The 14,348-nt window shown below is 42.9% G+C and overlaps 2 protein-coding genes across 4 annotated transcripts in view; both read right to left on the reverse strand.

The window, feature by feature from the left end:
* The window catches only part of mtmr6 (myotubularin related protein 6), a 703,086-nt gene that overhangs the window by 660,425 nt on the left and 28,313 nt on the right, over positions 1-14,348 (reverse strand). The window lies entirely within an intron of this gene.
* The window catches only part of nup58 (nucleoporin 58), a 31,137-nt gene that overhangs the window by 13,906 nt on the left and 2,883 nt on the right, over positions 1-14,348 (reverse strand). For all 3 annotated transcript variants that reach the window (XM_084048798.1, XM_084048797.1, XM_084048796.1), the window contains exons 4-11: positions 14,055-14,309; positions 11,815-11,986; positions 11,098-11,163; positions 9,158-9,332; positions 8,427-8,506; positions 7,564-7,682; positions 6,838-6,920; positions 4,894-5,095 (exon numbers count right to left, since the gene is read on the reverse strand). In XM_084048798.1, coding sequence (XP_083904924.1) covers positions 4,894-5,095; positions 6,838-6,920; positions 7,564-7,682; positions 8,427-8,506; positions 9,158-9,332; positions 11,098-11,163; positions 11,815-11,986; positions 14,055-14,309 — 1,152 coding nt within the window. The remainder of the gene's footprint in view (positions 1-4,893; positions 5,096-6,837; positions 6,921-7,563; positions 7,683-8,426; positions 8,507-9,157; positions 9,333-11,097; positions 11,164-11,814; positions 11,987-14,054; positions 14,310-14,348) is intronic.

Here is a 14,348-nt window from a genome sequence, read left to right on the forward strand (position 1 = left end):
GGGTGTGTAATTGATAGAAAATAAGTCCTTTTTTGGGGGTGAACTACTCCTTTAATTAGTTTGATAAGCATAATTCAACCTGCTTTCCAACGAGGTCCCCAAACAGTCTTTCATTTACTACTACTATACTATTATTATTATTATTATTATTATTATACAGCAGGAGTCGGAGATCATTTTCTTTTAAAACAGTGTAAACCGCAGATCTACAAGCTCAGCAGGCGCCGCAGTGAGATTCGTTCCGACCTGGTAGATCCACATATTTTTTGCAATTTGTTATACTACGAGGTACAAACGTCTGTGTGTTTTACAAACACACAGACGTTTGTTTTGTTTGTTCCTCTATGTCCGTTACTGTGACTGCACCGCGTATCTGACATTATTATAGCAGACCTAGAAGCTTCACAACGTTGTTAAGCTTGTAGATCTGCCATTTCAAACAATGTTCAACAAAATGTGAAAAGTTTTGAATGCATTTGAAACCTCTAACAACACAAACTTGTATGAGAGTCCCTTGCCTGGTACACAGTATTTTCAGATGGGGGGTCTGATGTCAAATAAATATTAATGTGGGGGTCCTTAACACCACTGAACTAGGACAGCAGAGAGAGTAATTGGGGTAATTGTACAAGCCTAGTTTCCAAGTTAACTTTTACCCTTTGTTTTCAAATATTTCACATTTGTGTTATATAAATAGTAATTTTGACTTTACATTATTAACATTTTGTTTAAGCCCTGAAACTCCCTTTGTCCCCAATGCAGGGGACCTACTACCACCACCACCACCCTCAATAAGTGTCAGCATGTCACCTCTGACAGTCCGCAGAACCATATTTGTTGATCAACTTGTCGAATCGTCAAATGAAGGGGGCAAAGAAGGGGAGAAGTTTTTTTTTTTAACAAAATATTTTTTTATGTTATTATTAATTCATGTTTTATCAGTTAATTTACTAAATTCAAGATAAAAATATTTCATTATTAACATTAGGAAAACATTTTTAATGTAATATAATACATAATTATCAAATAACCTATTATAATTAAATAACCTAACCCTAAGAAAGAGGAGGAGTTGGTGACTTGCCAGCAAAAGCTTCAGGCCTCCCAGCATACTTTGAGACCGAGGAGAGACTGAATAGTTTTGAGGCGGAGTTGAGATCTTCAGAGGAGGCGCTGGGCGACATGAAGGTCCAGATGACACAGACCAGTGAGGCCCTTGAGGAGTCCCTGAGTAAAGTGAGCCAACAGGAGACAGAGCTGACCAGACTGAGAGATGTGCTAAGGAGAACAGAGCAGGAAGTGGATGAGAGAACATCCCAACTCGCATAGAGGCGCCTGCAGTACGAAGAAGCCATGAGCAGGACCCAGCAAGGAGGGCCTGAGGCAAGTGGAGGAACTGGAGACGGAGCTCAGCGCCCTGCAGGAAGTCGGGAGGGAGGAGCAGAACAAACAGCTGCATCTTCAGCAAGATCACGCTGCTCTAACTGAGCAGCTGCAGAAAGAAAAGGCCCTTATCGCCTCTCTGTCTGTCCTGCTGCAACAGAAGGCAGAGTCCGACCAGCGTATGAAGGACCTGAGAGATGAAACGGAGGTCTCAGTAGAGACAGCAGTAGGGAAGAGGGAGTCTCAGTGTAGACAGGAAACGGAGGTCTCAGTAGAGATAGCAGTAGGGAAGAGGGAGTCTCTGGAGCTATGGGAAAGAGGTCTCAGTGGAGACACTAGGAGAGAGGGTTTAGTGGGGACATAGGAGGAAGGAGTTGGAATTAAGCATGTTTTTTTTTTTTTTGTGATGTGTAGTTGAGATCAAACCATTTTTTTTTGTTTTTAAGGGAGAAATGTTTGATTTTAAGGGGCGAGGTGTTATGACCCTATAGGGCAGTGGTTGTCAACCTGGGGGTCGCGACCCCCAGGGGGGTCGCCAAATAATTTGGGGGGGGGGGGGTCGCCATATTTTTGGGTGAATGTGAAAAAAAAAAAAAAAAAAGTTTTTTTTTTAACAAAATATTTTTTTACGTTATTATTAATTCATGTTTTATCAGTTAATTTACTAAATTCAAGATAAAAATATTTCATTATTAACATTAGGAAAACATTTTTAATGTAATATAATACATAATTATCAATTAACCTATTATAATTAAATAACCTAACCCTAACCCCGAAATAAAGTAACCAAAAAAAGGGAAAAAAACAAACCCAATCCGCCCAGAACCGCAATGCGCATGCGCGCGCGTGCATGCGGGGGGTCGCGAGAAATAATACAACTATTTTGGGGGGCGCGGCCTGAAAAGGTTGAGAACCCCTGCTATAGGGTCATATGTATTTTCCTGTGTGTTGCCTTGTGTTTCTAGGTATGTTTCCCTCATTGGTGTGTGTGTGTGTGTGTGTGCGATTGAGTAACTGAGTACCAGCTGGTGGGAATGTTGAATGAGATGTGGCTGAGTGTGACTGGCTGATTACTAGGTGGAGCCTACTAGGAGTCTTCCTCCTAGCCAAGTTCTAAGCACCAGCACTTTGTTCAGTTTTAGACCTGTGATAATGTAATGCATTGGGTATGTAGGGGTGGGTGACCTCTCGCTTGTTTTTGTTGTAGTTTGTTCTGTTTTGTTAGTTGAAAGTAGGATTTTGTGTTTATTTTGGAAGTTGTGGTCCCCACCCTGAGGTATTGTAAATGTGTTTTATTATTTGTAAAATAAATCCTGAGCTCTTAGGATTTTAACCCTGTGTGACTTGTCTGAATTGGGAACTGGGTAGGAGGGAGTCCATTTTTATGTTACACCTGGTAACCCCTAGGCCGGGTCGTAACAGAGGCTAACGTAGCCCTGTACTGAAAAATCGAAGTTTGGCATCTGGTCAATCAGAGCATCCCTATGCTAAGTGCTCCACCCCTCCCCTCCACCCCAGGCAAAATGTGAACAGTAAGAGCTACATTTTAATAAATCTACACCTTATTACACAGCATTTGAAACAGCTAGCCACATTCTTTAAAAAAACAAAACAAATCGAGACATCCAAGCTCCTGACTGAACATTCAGCAAGCCCAATTAAATCACACACCGCAAAAAGCTAAAGATTCAACAAACCTCTTTGATTCCCGACAGCCTTCCTTCACTTTAAGTTACACATTTCATCCCAACAAGTCTTTAAATTGTGTGTGTGTGTGTGTATATATATATATATATTATATAATATATACACTGTATATAAAGATTCAAGTGAGTAGAATGGAGACTCAAAACTGTCTCCTGTTGTACCAGCTAGCCAGCCTCTCCGGTCCCATTCCAGAGAGTGAGAAAGAGAGAGAGAGAGAGAGAGAGAGATAAGGTGACAGAGAGGGACAACATTCTTGGTAATGCCCAATTTATGCTCCGTCACGCAGCAAAAAGTAGCTCGACTACAAGGTCACAATGCCATGCAATGTGTAGCTTTGCAGATCTGTTAATAATTGGCGCACGACACTGTTGTACAGCGCAGTATGAATCACCCATTCAATCCGGGAACACATCTGTGCCATTCTAGATTTGCGCTATAATAACCATTATTTTATACTTTGGCTATTCAAAAATAGCAGATCTACAAGATCATAGCGTGGCACCAAGTGCCGTGCTAAAGACTTGTAGATATGCTATTTTCGTGATTTTTTGTGCAAATCTTTGAATATATATATTTTCTTTAAAGCAAACAAATCTTTGCTTCTGGGGGTCCCTGGAACTAAATATTTGACAAATTTTCGCTTAAAAAAAATATATATTCAAAGATTTGCAGAAATTGTTCACTTATTTTTTTTTCCAGATCTACAAGCTCATAGCGTGGCACTCGGTGCCGCCATATGAGCTTGTAGATCTGCCATTTTTTAATAGCCAAAGAAATCAAAAAACGACATATGCTTTCCTCGATCTTAATGGGTTAACACTGTACGTGTCGGTTATCACCAAAATTCTCACAGCTTGACACCAACACTGAAAGGGTTTTGGGGGAAGTTGATGGCCACTGAGGGCACCAACTAACTACTAGTATACACGGTATGCACTCATGGCATTGTAAGGTGCACCAAATGGTATACAGGTTTTTAAGTTATGTACGTGCTATCTCCTTGGCTCCTGCACACCCCCTGGATCAGAGGCTTAGAGAGATGAGGTAGCAAGGTTTGGCACAGGGCTTTGATCCCTCTTGACTTCCTCTTTTGCTCTACACTCTCTCCTCTACAAAGAGACGAGCCTTGACTTGGCACCGGCCTCAGCCGTTTTTGATCATTATTCTGCTAAACCCCCCCCCCCCCCTCCTCCTCGCCTCACGTAGCTAGACGATCAAGAGATATCTGCGTTCTGATACGTCTGGGGAAATCTAAATTCATTGAATGGGCCTTGGAATGCCAGCGGTAATAAACCTACTCCGGACTGCTTTGAAAACCCAATTCTGATACCCGTCCCAGTATGAAGGTCGGACGGTGCTAAAAATCTTTGCAGCGGTATTTTATTAATTTCAGAATAGTTTTCACCTAGTTCCAGCCCATTCACTGAATATAGATACATGGTTCTCAAAGTAGGGTCCCTTGAGAGGGTATCAAAAGGATCTTTACAGGTCTGTAAATTCAGCTCCATTTGTACACTCTTGAGAGTTATGGGGGTTCTTGAAATTAAAGTTTTGAGAACCACTGACTGTAGATGTCAGACATTATCAGTAGGTTGAGATTCTTTGATCGTTTTAGCTACGTGACACTAACCCCCGCCCCCCCAAAATGTGTTTCCTGTCCTGTCTCCTTTCCTCCCTCCCTCTCTGTATCTTCTCAGGAGAGGGGTGGGGTTTAGGGTGGTGGTGAGGGAGAGGGAGGGGAGGGGGGGGTCAGAACAGAAGTGTCTGGAAGGTTTTTCTAGAACTTGAAGGCGGTCAGACCTGGAGTCGGCTGCTGCTGCTGGGTCAACGTGGCGGCCATGGCGACCGCGGCGGCGTTGGGCACGCCGGTGAAGGGGGCGGGGCCCGTGGTGATGCGCGCCGAGCTCTGCCACTTCCGGTTGGCCGCCCGCTTGGACTCGAACACGTCGGTGGAGTCCTCCAGGAAGGACCGTCGGTAGCTCAGGTACTGATGCTTCAGGATCTGCCCGGAGACGGAGAGACACGAGGATAGAGAAAGAGATAGAGTCAGGACCAGTGTTGATTTTGTCGACTAAAACTATGGCGAAAAACTTTCGTCGACTTCCTTTTTTCACTGACGAAAACTAAATAAAACTAAGCTACAATGACTAAAAATAAGACTAAATATATTGACATTTTCGTCAAAACTAGACTAAAATGTTAGTGAGGGACTAATGGAGAAGAGATCCAGTAGAACTAAAAGACAAGTCATTTTATGCTTGGTTGCGCTCGGGCGTTGTGCTCTGAAAATGGCAGATCTACAAGCTCATAACGCGTTGCGCTGCGACACGTTGTGAGCTTGTAGATCGGCTATTTTCAGCAGGCAACCAAGTGTAAAATCAGCTATTACGACGCCATCAAGGCACCGCCAAAATACATTTTAGTCGACTACATCAACTGCAGATTTAGTAGACTAAAATCTTATATTTAGTCGACTAAAACTAGACAAAAACTAAAACATTTCAGATGACTAAAATATGACAAACTAAATGGAATTTTATTCCAGTCTATGACTAATCAAAATGTACTGTCAAAATCAACACTGGTCGGGACGATGTATTGGCCATTATTTTACTTTTTTGAAGACATCGGTATTACGCAGCAGATATGTCCCATTTTTTTACACTTAATTTGAGCATGTCATTAAGTTTTTTTATTAAAGTTCAAAAATATCGGGCCACGCTGGCCCATGTTGTGAGCTTGTAGATCGGCTATTTTTGAAAGATTTTGAATGGGGCTTAAGTGGTTAAATAAATTAAATCGGTGGTTTAGGACTCTGCCAGGATTGCATCGGACACAAAAATCTAGTATTGGTCGACCTCGAAAGAGATAATTAGTAGAGACAGGTCGAGGAGGACTTTTGCACTGAATTGGTAATCTGACAGGTGCTTGTTTGTTCAGGATGTGTGATGGAGACATACAGGGACAGCCTGACAAAAGCCACGGTGCAGACACTTCACAGTCCTTAACAAAGAAGCACAGAGACAGAGTTAATTACTGCCTCTAAAGGACCTGTCATGTCACCCAGGTAGAGAAAGAAAGAAAGTAACTTCTACAACTACTTAGGAAATTTCTGATGTCTCAGGCATTGGCAAAAGAGGACAAATGAAAGAGTAGTACATGATTTTGTGTCAAGAGATTTGTTCATTTTCAGAACAGATTTGTGCTCTTATTGCCTGCATTAAGTTTGCATAGTACAGTTGAAGTGGTCGGTTCAAATAGTCAACGTGACTTCTGACTCTTTATCGCCCTATTGACCTATTCCTTCAAAACAGCAAAAAACAAATCTAGAAACTCAGAAACGTGTCGCATTGCAACACGTTATGAGCTTGTAGATCTGTTAGTTTTGAAAAATGTCACCAAGTTGAAAATGCTAATACACACGACTTGTTCAGAGAGTAATAGATAATCAAACCATATGGGTATGTGCCTAATTGCCCTGAACTTATTGGTAAAGCAGTGGTTCCCAACCTTTGGTTGGCTCAGGGCCCACTTGAAAGAAGGTCAGATGGGTAGGCCACATCCATTTGAATGATCAAACGAACGATTGTGTTCGGGCTTGGATCAATGAAACTAACGTAATAAACTTTAAGTTCTTATTTATCAGTTTTAAAGTAAAACAAAAAATATTTTATTTTTATTATATTAATGTTATATTATCATAACTTCTCTCTTTCACAGCGGAGGTGGAGATGAGAATCCTACCTTGACATTCTCATGGACCGACTGGAGCTGGGCAGCCTGGGCCACAAATGTCTGGTACAGCTTCTGCATGGCCATGGACAGGTCTGCAGACACACACACACAAACACAAGAAAACACACGTTAGGATTGACAAACTGAAGAGAAGTTAACGATTGTATCATCAATGGGGAGTCTGGTGATAGACACTTAAAACGCTAGCATCCATATTTTGAGGGGAACACTAGCCAAAATGTTTTTTTGGTGAAGAGATTTGGTGTGGATGGAAAAGGTCTAGAGCAGTGGTTTTCAACTTTTTTTCAAGGACCCCCAAATAGACACACATTAGCCCAGGGACCCCCATTTGAAATGATATGCCAGGGACCCCCAATAAGAGAAGATTTTCACGGCTCTAGCAGTGATTCTCAACCATTTTAATTTCAAGGACCTCCAGTTTAACATGCATTAGGCTACAGACCCCATTTAATGGCATTTCTATCTCTGGGACCCCAATGTTTTATTATAAAATCAATGTTAATTTAACTCTGAGAGTGAAATGAAACCAAATGGACCCGTTAGGGTCCATTTGGTTTCAATTGTACACTCTCAGAGTTACAGACCCATAAGGGTCCATTTGGTTCCTATCTATCATTTAGTTGGGGACCCCCTGGAACTCCCTCAAGGACCACTGGTTGAAAACCACTGGTCTAGAGGGGTTAAGTGGTTGAAGATGAGCGTGTGCTTGCTTACCCTGTGGGGTGATGTGAGAGCCACTGCTCTGTGTTGTCAGGTGATTCTCCAGCTCTTCTATCTGCTGCCTGTACTGCTGCAACTGCACCTCAAACTGCTCCACCAGGCAATGGAAATAACTGCACACATACACACACGGCATACGGTTACTCACTTTCAATGCACACTCATAAGATGGTCAAACCTAATACTGTTATATGCTGCGTACAAATAAAATAAAAAACACCAAAATGAACGGTCATCCAACTGTTGTACTTATTGATGAATGCTGTTCAGTAATTTAGTGCTCTATCCTACATTTTGTGTGGGATAAAGGTATTAAGTCACAAGACATCAACTAGGGTCCTAGAAATGTGGTCTGGATTTGCGTTTTGAAAACTGGGGGTATTTTCGATCTTTTGAAAATATGAATACTGCCCAAACCTAAGTAGGCCTGGAAGTTCTAGTATCTAGTTGCTCTTAACCGATTTAGACCTGGAACACCAATACGTTACTACACCTTTCAATCCGGGAACCCCTTTTGGTGTAGTTGTTGATGTATACAGTATATAGCAACATTAAGTTTTGTAATTTAAAAAAAAACAAATGCTAGAAAACTTAGGTCAGGATTTAGAAGGCGTTTTTAGGATTGGCCTCAGGTGTAAGTGCTGCTCCACTGATTCATGTAAAACGGATCATTTGCCTCATTTCTTAATTTTCAAACTACTGAGTCAATCATCAGTAGGAGAGCACTGATAGTACCGGCCTAGTTTGATTTTCTGGCAATTGCAGGACATGGCCCGCAACCCCCTACACAGCCAGTGGAGGGCAAAGTAACATGCCTGCAAAAGCGTGTGTGCAGAAAAGCATGAAGCAGGCCTTACTCTGATGGAGCCGTGTTCTCATGCTGAAGACCAGGTGGGGTCTTCTGTGTCCGCAGTGCGATGTCAGCATTCTTCAACTCCTGGAAAAGCAATAAATAAAGATGTGACGGCTTTGGATACAGCCAATGCAGAGTGCGCTCAGCTGAGAGGTTAACAGAGAGAGCTCTGTTGTATTGCATGACGTTTTGCTACACCTGGGGCTGCAACTAGCTTGTATAATGACAGTAATAAAATATTAAGTTATTGCAAATAATCTGAACCCGGAAAGATATGTTGAAATTGCTTAATATGCTTACACAGCAGTAAAACAGAACATAGCTTTTCTGGCGGATAAACACCAGCATGCATATTTTAGTCAAGATGTAATAGCACCTAGTGGTATGTACAAGATACACAACTAAACCCATAATTCTATCAATTTTCTGTCGAGCACTTCATAAATTAACCCATGAAGACCTGAGGCCGCTTCTAAAAAAAATCTAAATCCGAACAGTTTTTCGGGAAAAAAAATATATAAACAATAATTTCACTATTTTTCAAAAAAAGCAGATCTACAAGCTCATAGCGCGGCACTCGGTGCCACGCTATGAGCTTGTAGATCTGCTATTTTTGAATAGCCAAAGAAATCTACAGTGACACAGATGTGTTCCAGGTCTTAATGGGTTAATCGTTTCCCTCCTACAGCGCACCACGAGTTTGTGCCACAAGAATGGTGTGTATATATTTTTTACCTGTGCCGTCTCCAGCTTCAGTTTGTCGATGGCCAGCGCCTGTCGCTGCAGCCCGCTGGCGCTGACGGACAGCAGCTGTTTGAGGCTCTTGATGTCGTCCTGAACTTTTCCCATGGCCTTAGAGGACATCCTGCTGATGTCCTCGTGAACCTGCTTCTGCTCCTTCACAAACTTCCTACGGGAGAGGAGGAACCAGTGTAGACATTATAGTAGTGTTTAATTCCCTGGATTTGATAGGTTTTTTACTAGATTATAGTTATTATATTTAGAAAGGCCTCCTGTGTTGAAAATGTTGCACTTCTGCTAGAACAGGGGTCTTCAACAGGGGGTCCGGGACCCCTAGGGGGTCCGTCAAATCTTTGTGTGATAAGATTTTTTTTTTTACCTTAACCACTTGAACCCTAGCATCCCTTTTCTTAGAACTTTAGCCAAAAATAGCCGATCTACAAGCTCACAACGCCTCATAGTGAGCTTGTAGATCTGCTATTTTCGGCACAGAGGTATAGGTGTAGAGGGAAAAAAGAGCAAACCAAGTAAGTAAACAAAAAATGTTTAAACTTAAACACAATTTTATACAATATAGAGGGGGTCCCTGCTTCATCCCTCTCTCTCAGCTAGGGGGTCCTTGGCCTGAAAACGTTGAAGACCCCTGTGCTAGAACACTCAAGCAATGCATCTGGTCTTTCCAATGCCCTTGTGATGCCCATGTCAAATAAAATAAAGAAACATCTTCCTCAACCACATGGTCATAGTTGTGTGGACAGGCACACCACCACACATGCTGGGTCAGTCATTATTTGAGTACGTTTCCAAAAATATTATTGTATATTTCTCAGCCAATTACACGGCAGCATCTCAATGCATTTAGGCGTGCACAGACTGCACACATGATCTGTTGGACGATCTGTTGCAGTTCATAATGTGGAAGAAAGGTAGTTTAAGTGACTTTGAACGTGGCCTGAACTGTTGCTACAACAAGGCAGGATGGATTCTTTCCTTCATGTTTTACATGCCAAATTCTGACCCTACCATCCGAATGTCACAGCAGATATCAAGACTCATCAGACCAGGCAACATTTTTACAATCTTCTATTGTCAAAGTTTCCTGTTCTTAGCTCATAGGAGTGGCACCCAGTGTGGTGTTCTGCTGCTGTAGCCAATCTGCCTCAAGGCTTGGCATGTGGTGCGTTCAGAGATGCTCTTCTGCATACCTCGGTTGTAACGAGTGGGTATTTGAGTTACTGTTGCCTTTCTGTCAGCTCGAACCAGTCTGGCCAAAGTGGCAATTCTCCTCTGACCTCTGGCATCAAGAATGAATTTTTGCACACAGAACTGCAGTTCACTGGATGTTTTTTTCTTTTTCGCACCATTCATAAACCCTAGAGATGGTTGTGCAAGAGAATGGCAGTAGAAATACTCAGACCAGCCCGTTTGCCACTATGCCATGCTAAAACTTAAATCACCTTTGCTCCCAATTCTGATGCTCGGTTTAAACTGTAGCAGATCATCTTGACCATGAGCGTATGCCTAAATGCATTGAGTTGCTGATTAGAAATTTGCAGTTGTACAAGTCTAATACAGTGGGTGTGTATTAACCACATGTTCAATTTCGGGGGGCAAACATTCGTTTTAAATAGCAGATTTACAAGCTCGTGACGTGAGATTGTAGATGTCCTTGTGGGACCCTTGTCCCACAAGGAAGTCCCATTAAACTTTGAACATTTGTAACGGTGGTAGCCACACTGGAGACCAGAGAGAGAAGGATAAGAGAGTGGTCTTGAAAAGAAGTGTGCGGTACCACGTATTTTCTTTAAGTTGACCGTTCTCTCCTATGCAACCTGTCCTTGTAAGTAGGTGTGCAAAAGTACTTTATTTACTAAAAGTTTTAAGGGTGCAAAATGGACATATATTAAAGAGTAGCTGAGAGCAGAAAAACTTACTGGAAGTTTTCCACATCCTGACAGATGACTGGAGGCAGGTTTTCGTCTTTCAATGCTTTGCTGTCCCTGAAAAAGAATGGTAACCGTCAATCACAAGTCACTGAACTGCTAGGAGCTAACAGGCGTACACAACCATGATGTGTCTGATGGATATATGTGAAGACTGTATAAAATGTATAGATGTCTGCTTTTACTTTTTACTACTTTTTGCTTTCTTTCCTATCAGTATTGTTGTTTATCATGTTACTATGCTGCTGCGACAGCTACAATGTCTGAGGAGCCAAACAAAAGTAATTTACTCTTACAGTATGCACCCGTACACAAGATATAACAATGAAGACAAGCATGAGAATTGCAGATCCTTTTTGTTTTGTTGCAATTAATTAAAAAGTGTTATCGATTTAGGGTATTTTCACTACTTTGGCACAACACCGTTGTATGACAAATTATATAATTGGGTTGGCTAATCAGACTAATTGATTTAGTATATCAGTTAGTGGATACATTAGAATTTCTTTGCATTGATTCGCTTCAAAACGAGTCTCTTTGCGCCGCGTTTAAAGCTTCTGGATGTGCTACTTTTGAGTGACGCTGCAGTATGATCAAGTAGGGTATTCATTTACGAACAAACACAAAAAGTTAGAATATGGAGATAGGAGGTTTCTGCCTGACGGCAACAGTATAAACTCTACATCATCAGAGGATTAGACATCTTACTGAAGATTGGCTCCCGACGATTTGTCGTTCTTCTTCTCGGAAGAGGTGCTGAAGTCCACCCCGCCCAGGCCCATGCTGGGTACCAGGGCCACGGGCGCCGCGGCGGAGGTGGCTATCAGAGAACCCAACGTCAACGCCCCTCCACCAAGAGTGTTCTGCATCTGTCCCATACCTGGAACACACAACACACACACGGCTAGAGCTTAGTGACAGTATTTTTATTTTATTTTACAAAGTATTGGTGAAAAACATCAGGCAATCGGACCACCAGGGATTATAGTGCAGTGGTTCTCAAACTTTTTCATGTCAAGGACCCCCAAAATATGATATGTATTTGGTCACGGACCCCCATGTCAAGATATTTTGTTCCAGGGACCCCAGAAGCAAAGATTTGAGTTACAAATGTTGGCTTAAAAAAAATTATATTCAAAGATTTGCACAAAATATTGACGATTTTTCAAAAATAGCAGATCTACAAGCTCATAGCGCGGCACTCGGTGCCGCGCTATGAGCTTGTATATCTGCTATTTTTTAATAGCCAAAGTATAAAAGGTTAAAGTGGTTAAAATTATTGTGATGCGGGCACGGTGGCGCAGTCGGTAGCGCTGTCGCCTCACAGCTAGAAGGTCCTGGGTTCGATTCCCGCCAGGGACGCTGTGGGCGCTGGGGGCGTGTTCTCTCCTCCACGTCATCAGCGCCCATACCCAGGGTGGGGTTGGTGAAAGGGCCTACTCTGTGTGGAGTTTGCATGTTCTCCCCGTGTCTCCTAGGGTAGTTAATACCCTCACAAAAACATGTAGTAATCCTGGTCACTATACTGCCTCCCCCTGGTCAGCCGGGGCGCCTGATGGAGGAGAAGGGAACTGGTTGGAATAACGTGTTCCTTCCACGCGCTACAGTATGTCCAACCAGGGAAACTCCCCCCTGTCGGGTGATAGAAGCGGCCTGCTTGCTCCTCATGCATTGAAGGAGGCATGAGCTTCAGCTTGGGCTCTCCCTAGGCTGGCAGAGGGTAGGTAGTGCCCAGGATTACATGAAAAAATGTGGGTTACAAAAATCGTGGGACAAAAATTATAAAAAAAAAATATATATTGTGATGCCATATTAACACATTTTGCTGGGGACCTCCTGGAACCTCCCCCACGGACCCCTGGGGGTCCCCGGACCCCACTTTGAGAACCAACGCCATAGTGGACCGTTACAAGGCCTGTAACTGTGAGTGAGTGCACAAATGGACACTATAGGAGTACATTTGTAGAGTTAAATTAACACTGATGATTTTGTAGTATAGATTGTGGTCCCTGAGATAAACAACTGGTATCTCAAAAAAAAGGTAAGCAGCCTTTCCTACGTCCCCCAATCCAACCCTCGATGCCGAGTGCCAAGCAGGGAGCCATTGGGTACCATTTTTATAGTCTCTGGCGTGACTTGGCCTGGGATTGAACCGCGACCTCTCAATCTTAGGGCAGACACTCTAGCCAGAAGTCTGTGGCTTAATGCATAACAAAAACTGGGCGTCCATACAACGTTTGAGAACCACTGCTCTAGACTGTGTGTAACGTCTGGGACAACGCTCCACACGTCACAGACTCTTCTCCAGTCCCTCCTGGCTCTCAAACTGTGGAATAAACTCCCCATTGCAGTCAGAACAGCAGAGTCACTCCCAATTTTCAATGTACAGATTATTTTGATAGTATATAGTTTGCATTCTATGTACTGCATGTGATTACCATGCTTATCCCACTGAGACCTGGAACGCATCTGTGTCACTTTTTGATTTGAGCTAAAAAAGCATTATTTTACTTTTTTTTTTACTTTGGCTATTCAAAAATAGCAGATATACAAGCTCATAGCGCGGCACCAAGTGCCGCGCTATGAGCTTGTAGATCTGCTATTTTTGAAAAATCAGGAAAATGTGTGCAAATCTTTGAATACATCTTTTTTTAAAGCGAAACATTTTTACTCAAATCTTTGCTTCTGGGGGTCCCTGGTACAAAATATTTTGAGATAGGGGTCCGCGGCCAAATTCCTATCATTTTGGGGGTCCTTGACATGAAAAAGTTTGAAAACCACTGATATAGAAACATATGTTTTTCAGAAAACCGTTCCGCAGAATCGGAACCTCAGGCCTCAATGGGTTATTGTAAGTCGCTCTGGTCTGATAAACGCCTAAATTGTTGTAAATTGTTGTGTGTGTGTGTGTGTTTGTGTAAGTGCACCATGTAGAATACACATCTCACCCAGTGTGTTGCTGAAGAGGCTGGCGCCCAGCGTCGGGGCTGCGCTGGTGGCCATGCCCGCGAGGCCCAGACTGAAGCTCGGGTTGACGGCCTGTTGCTGTGGGGCCGTGGAGGTCAGCACGGAGCCTAGCGTTAAGCCGGTGGCCGCGGGCGCAGCGGACGTCATGGTGAGGGAGAAAGGCGCGGCCGAAGCGGAAGGCTTGTTGAAAGCCATGTTGAAGCCTGTGGTGCCGGCGGCCGAAGCGGCTGGAGCGCCTGAGGGAAAGAGACAGAGTGTTATTGATTGTGGACTTC

Source organism: Gymnoscopelus microlampas (assembly GCF_963454915.1).
Source record: "Gymnoscopelus microlampas genome assembly, chromosome: 22".
Classification (NCBI taxonomy): Eukaryota; Metazoa; Chordata; class Actinopteri; order Myctophiformes; family Myctophidae; genus Gymnoscopelus; species Gymnoscopelus microlampas.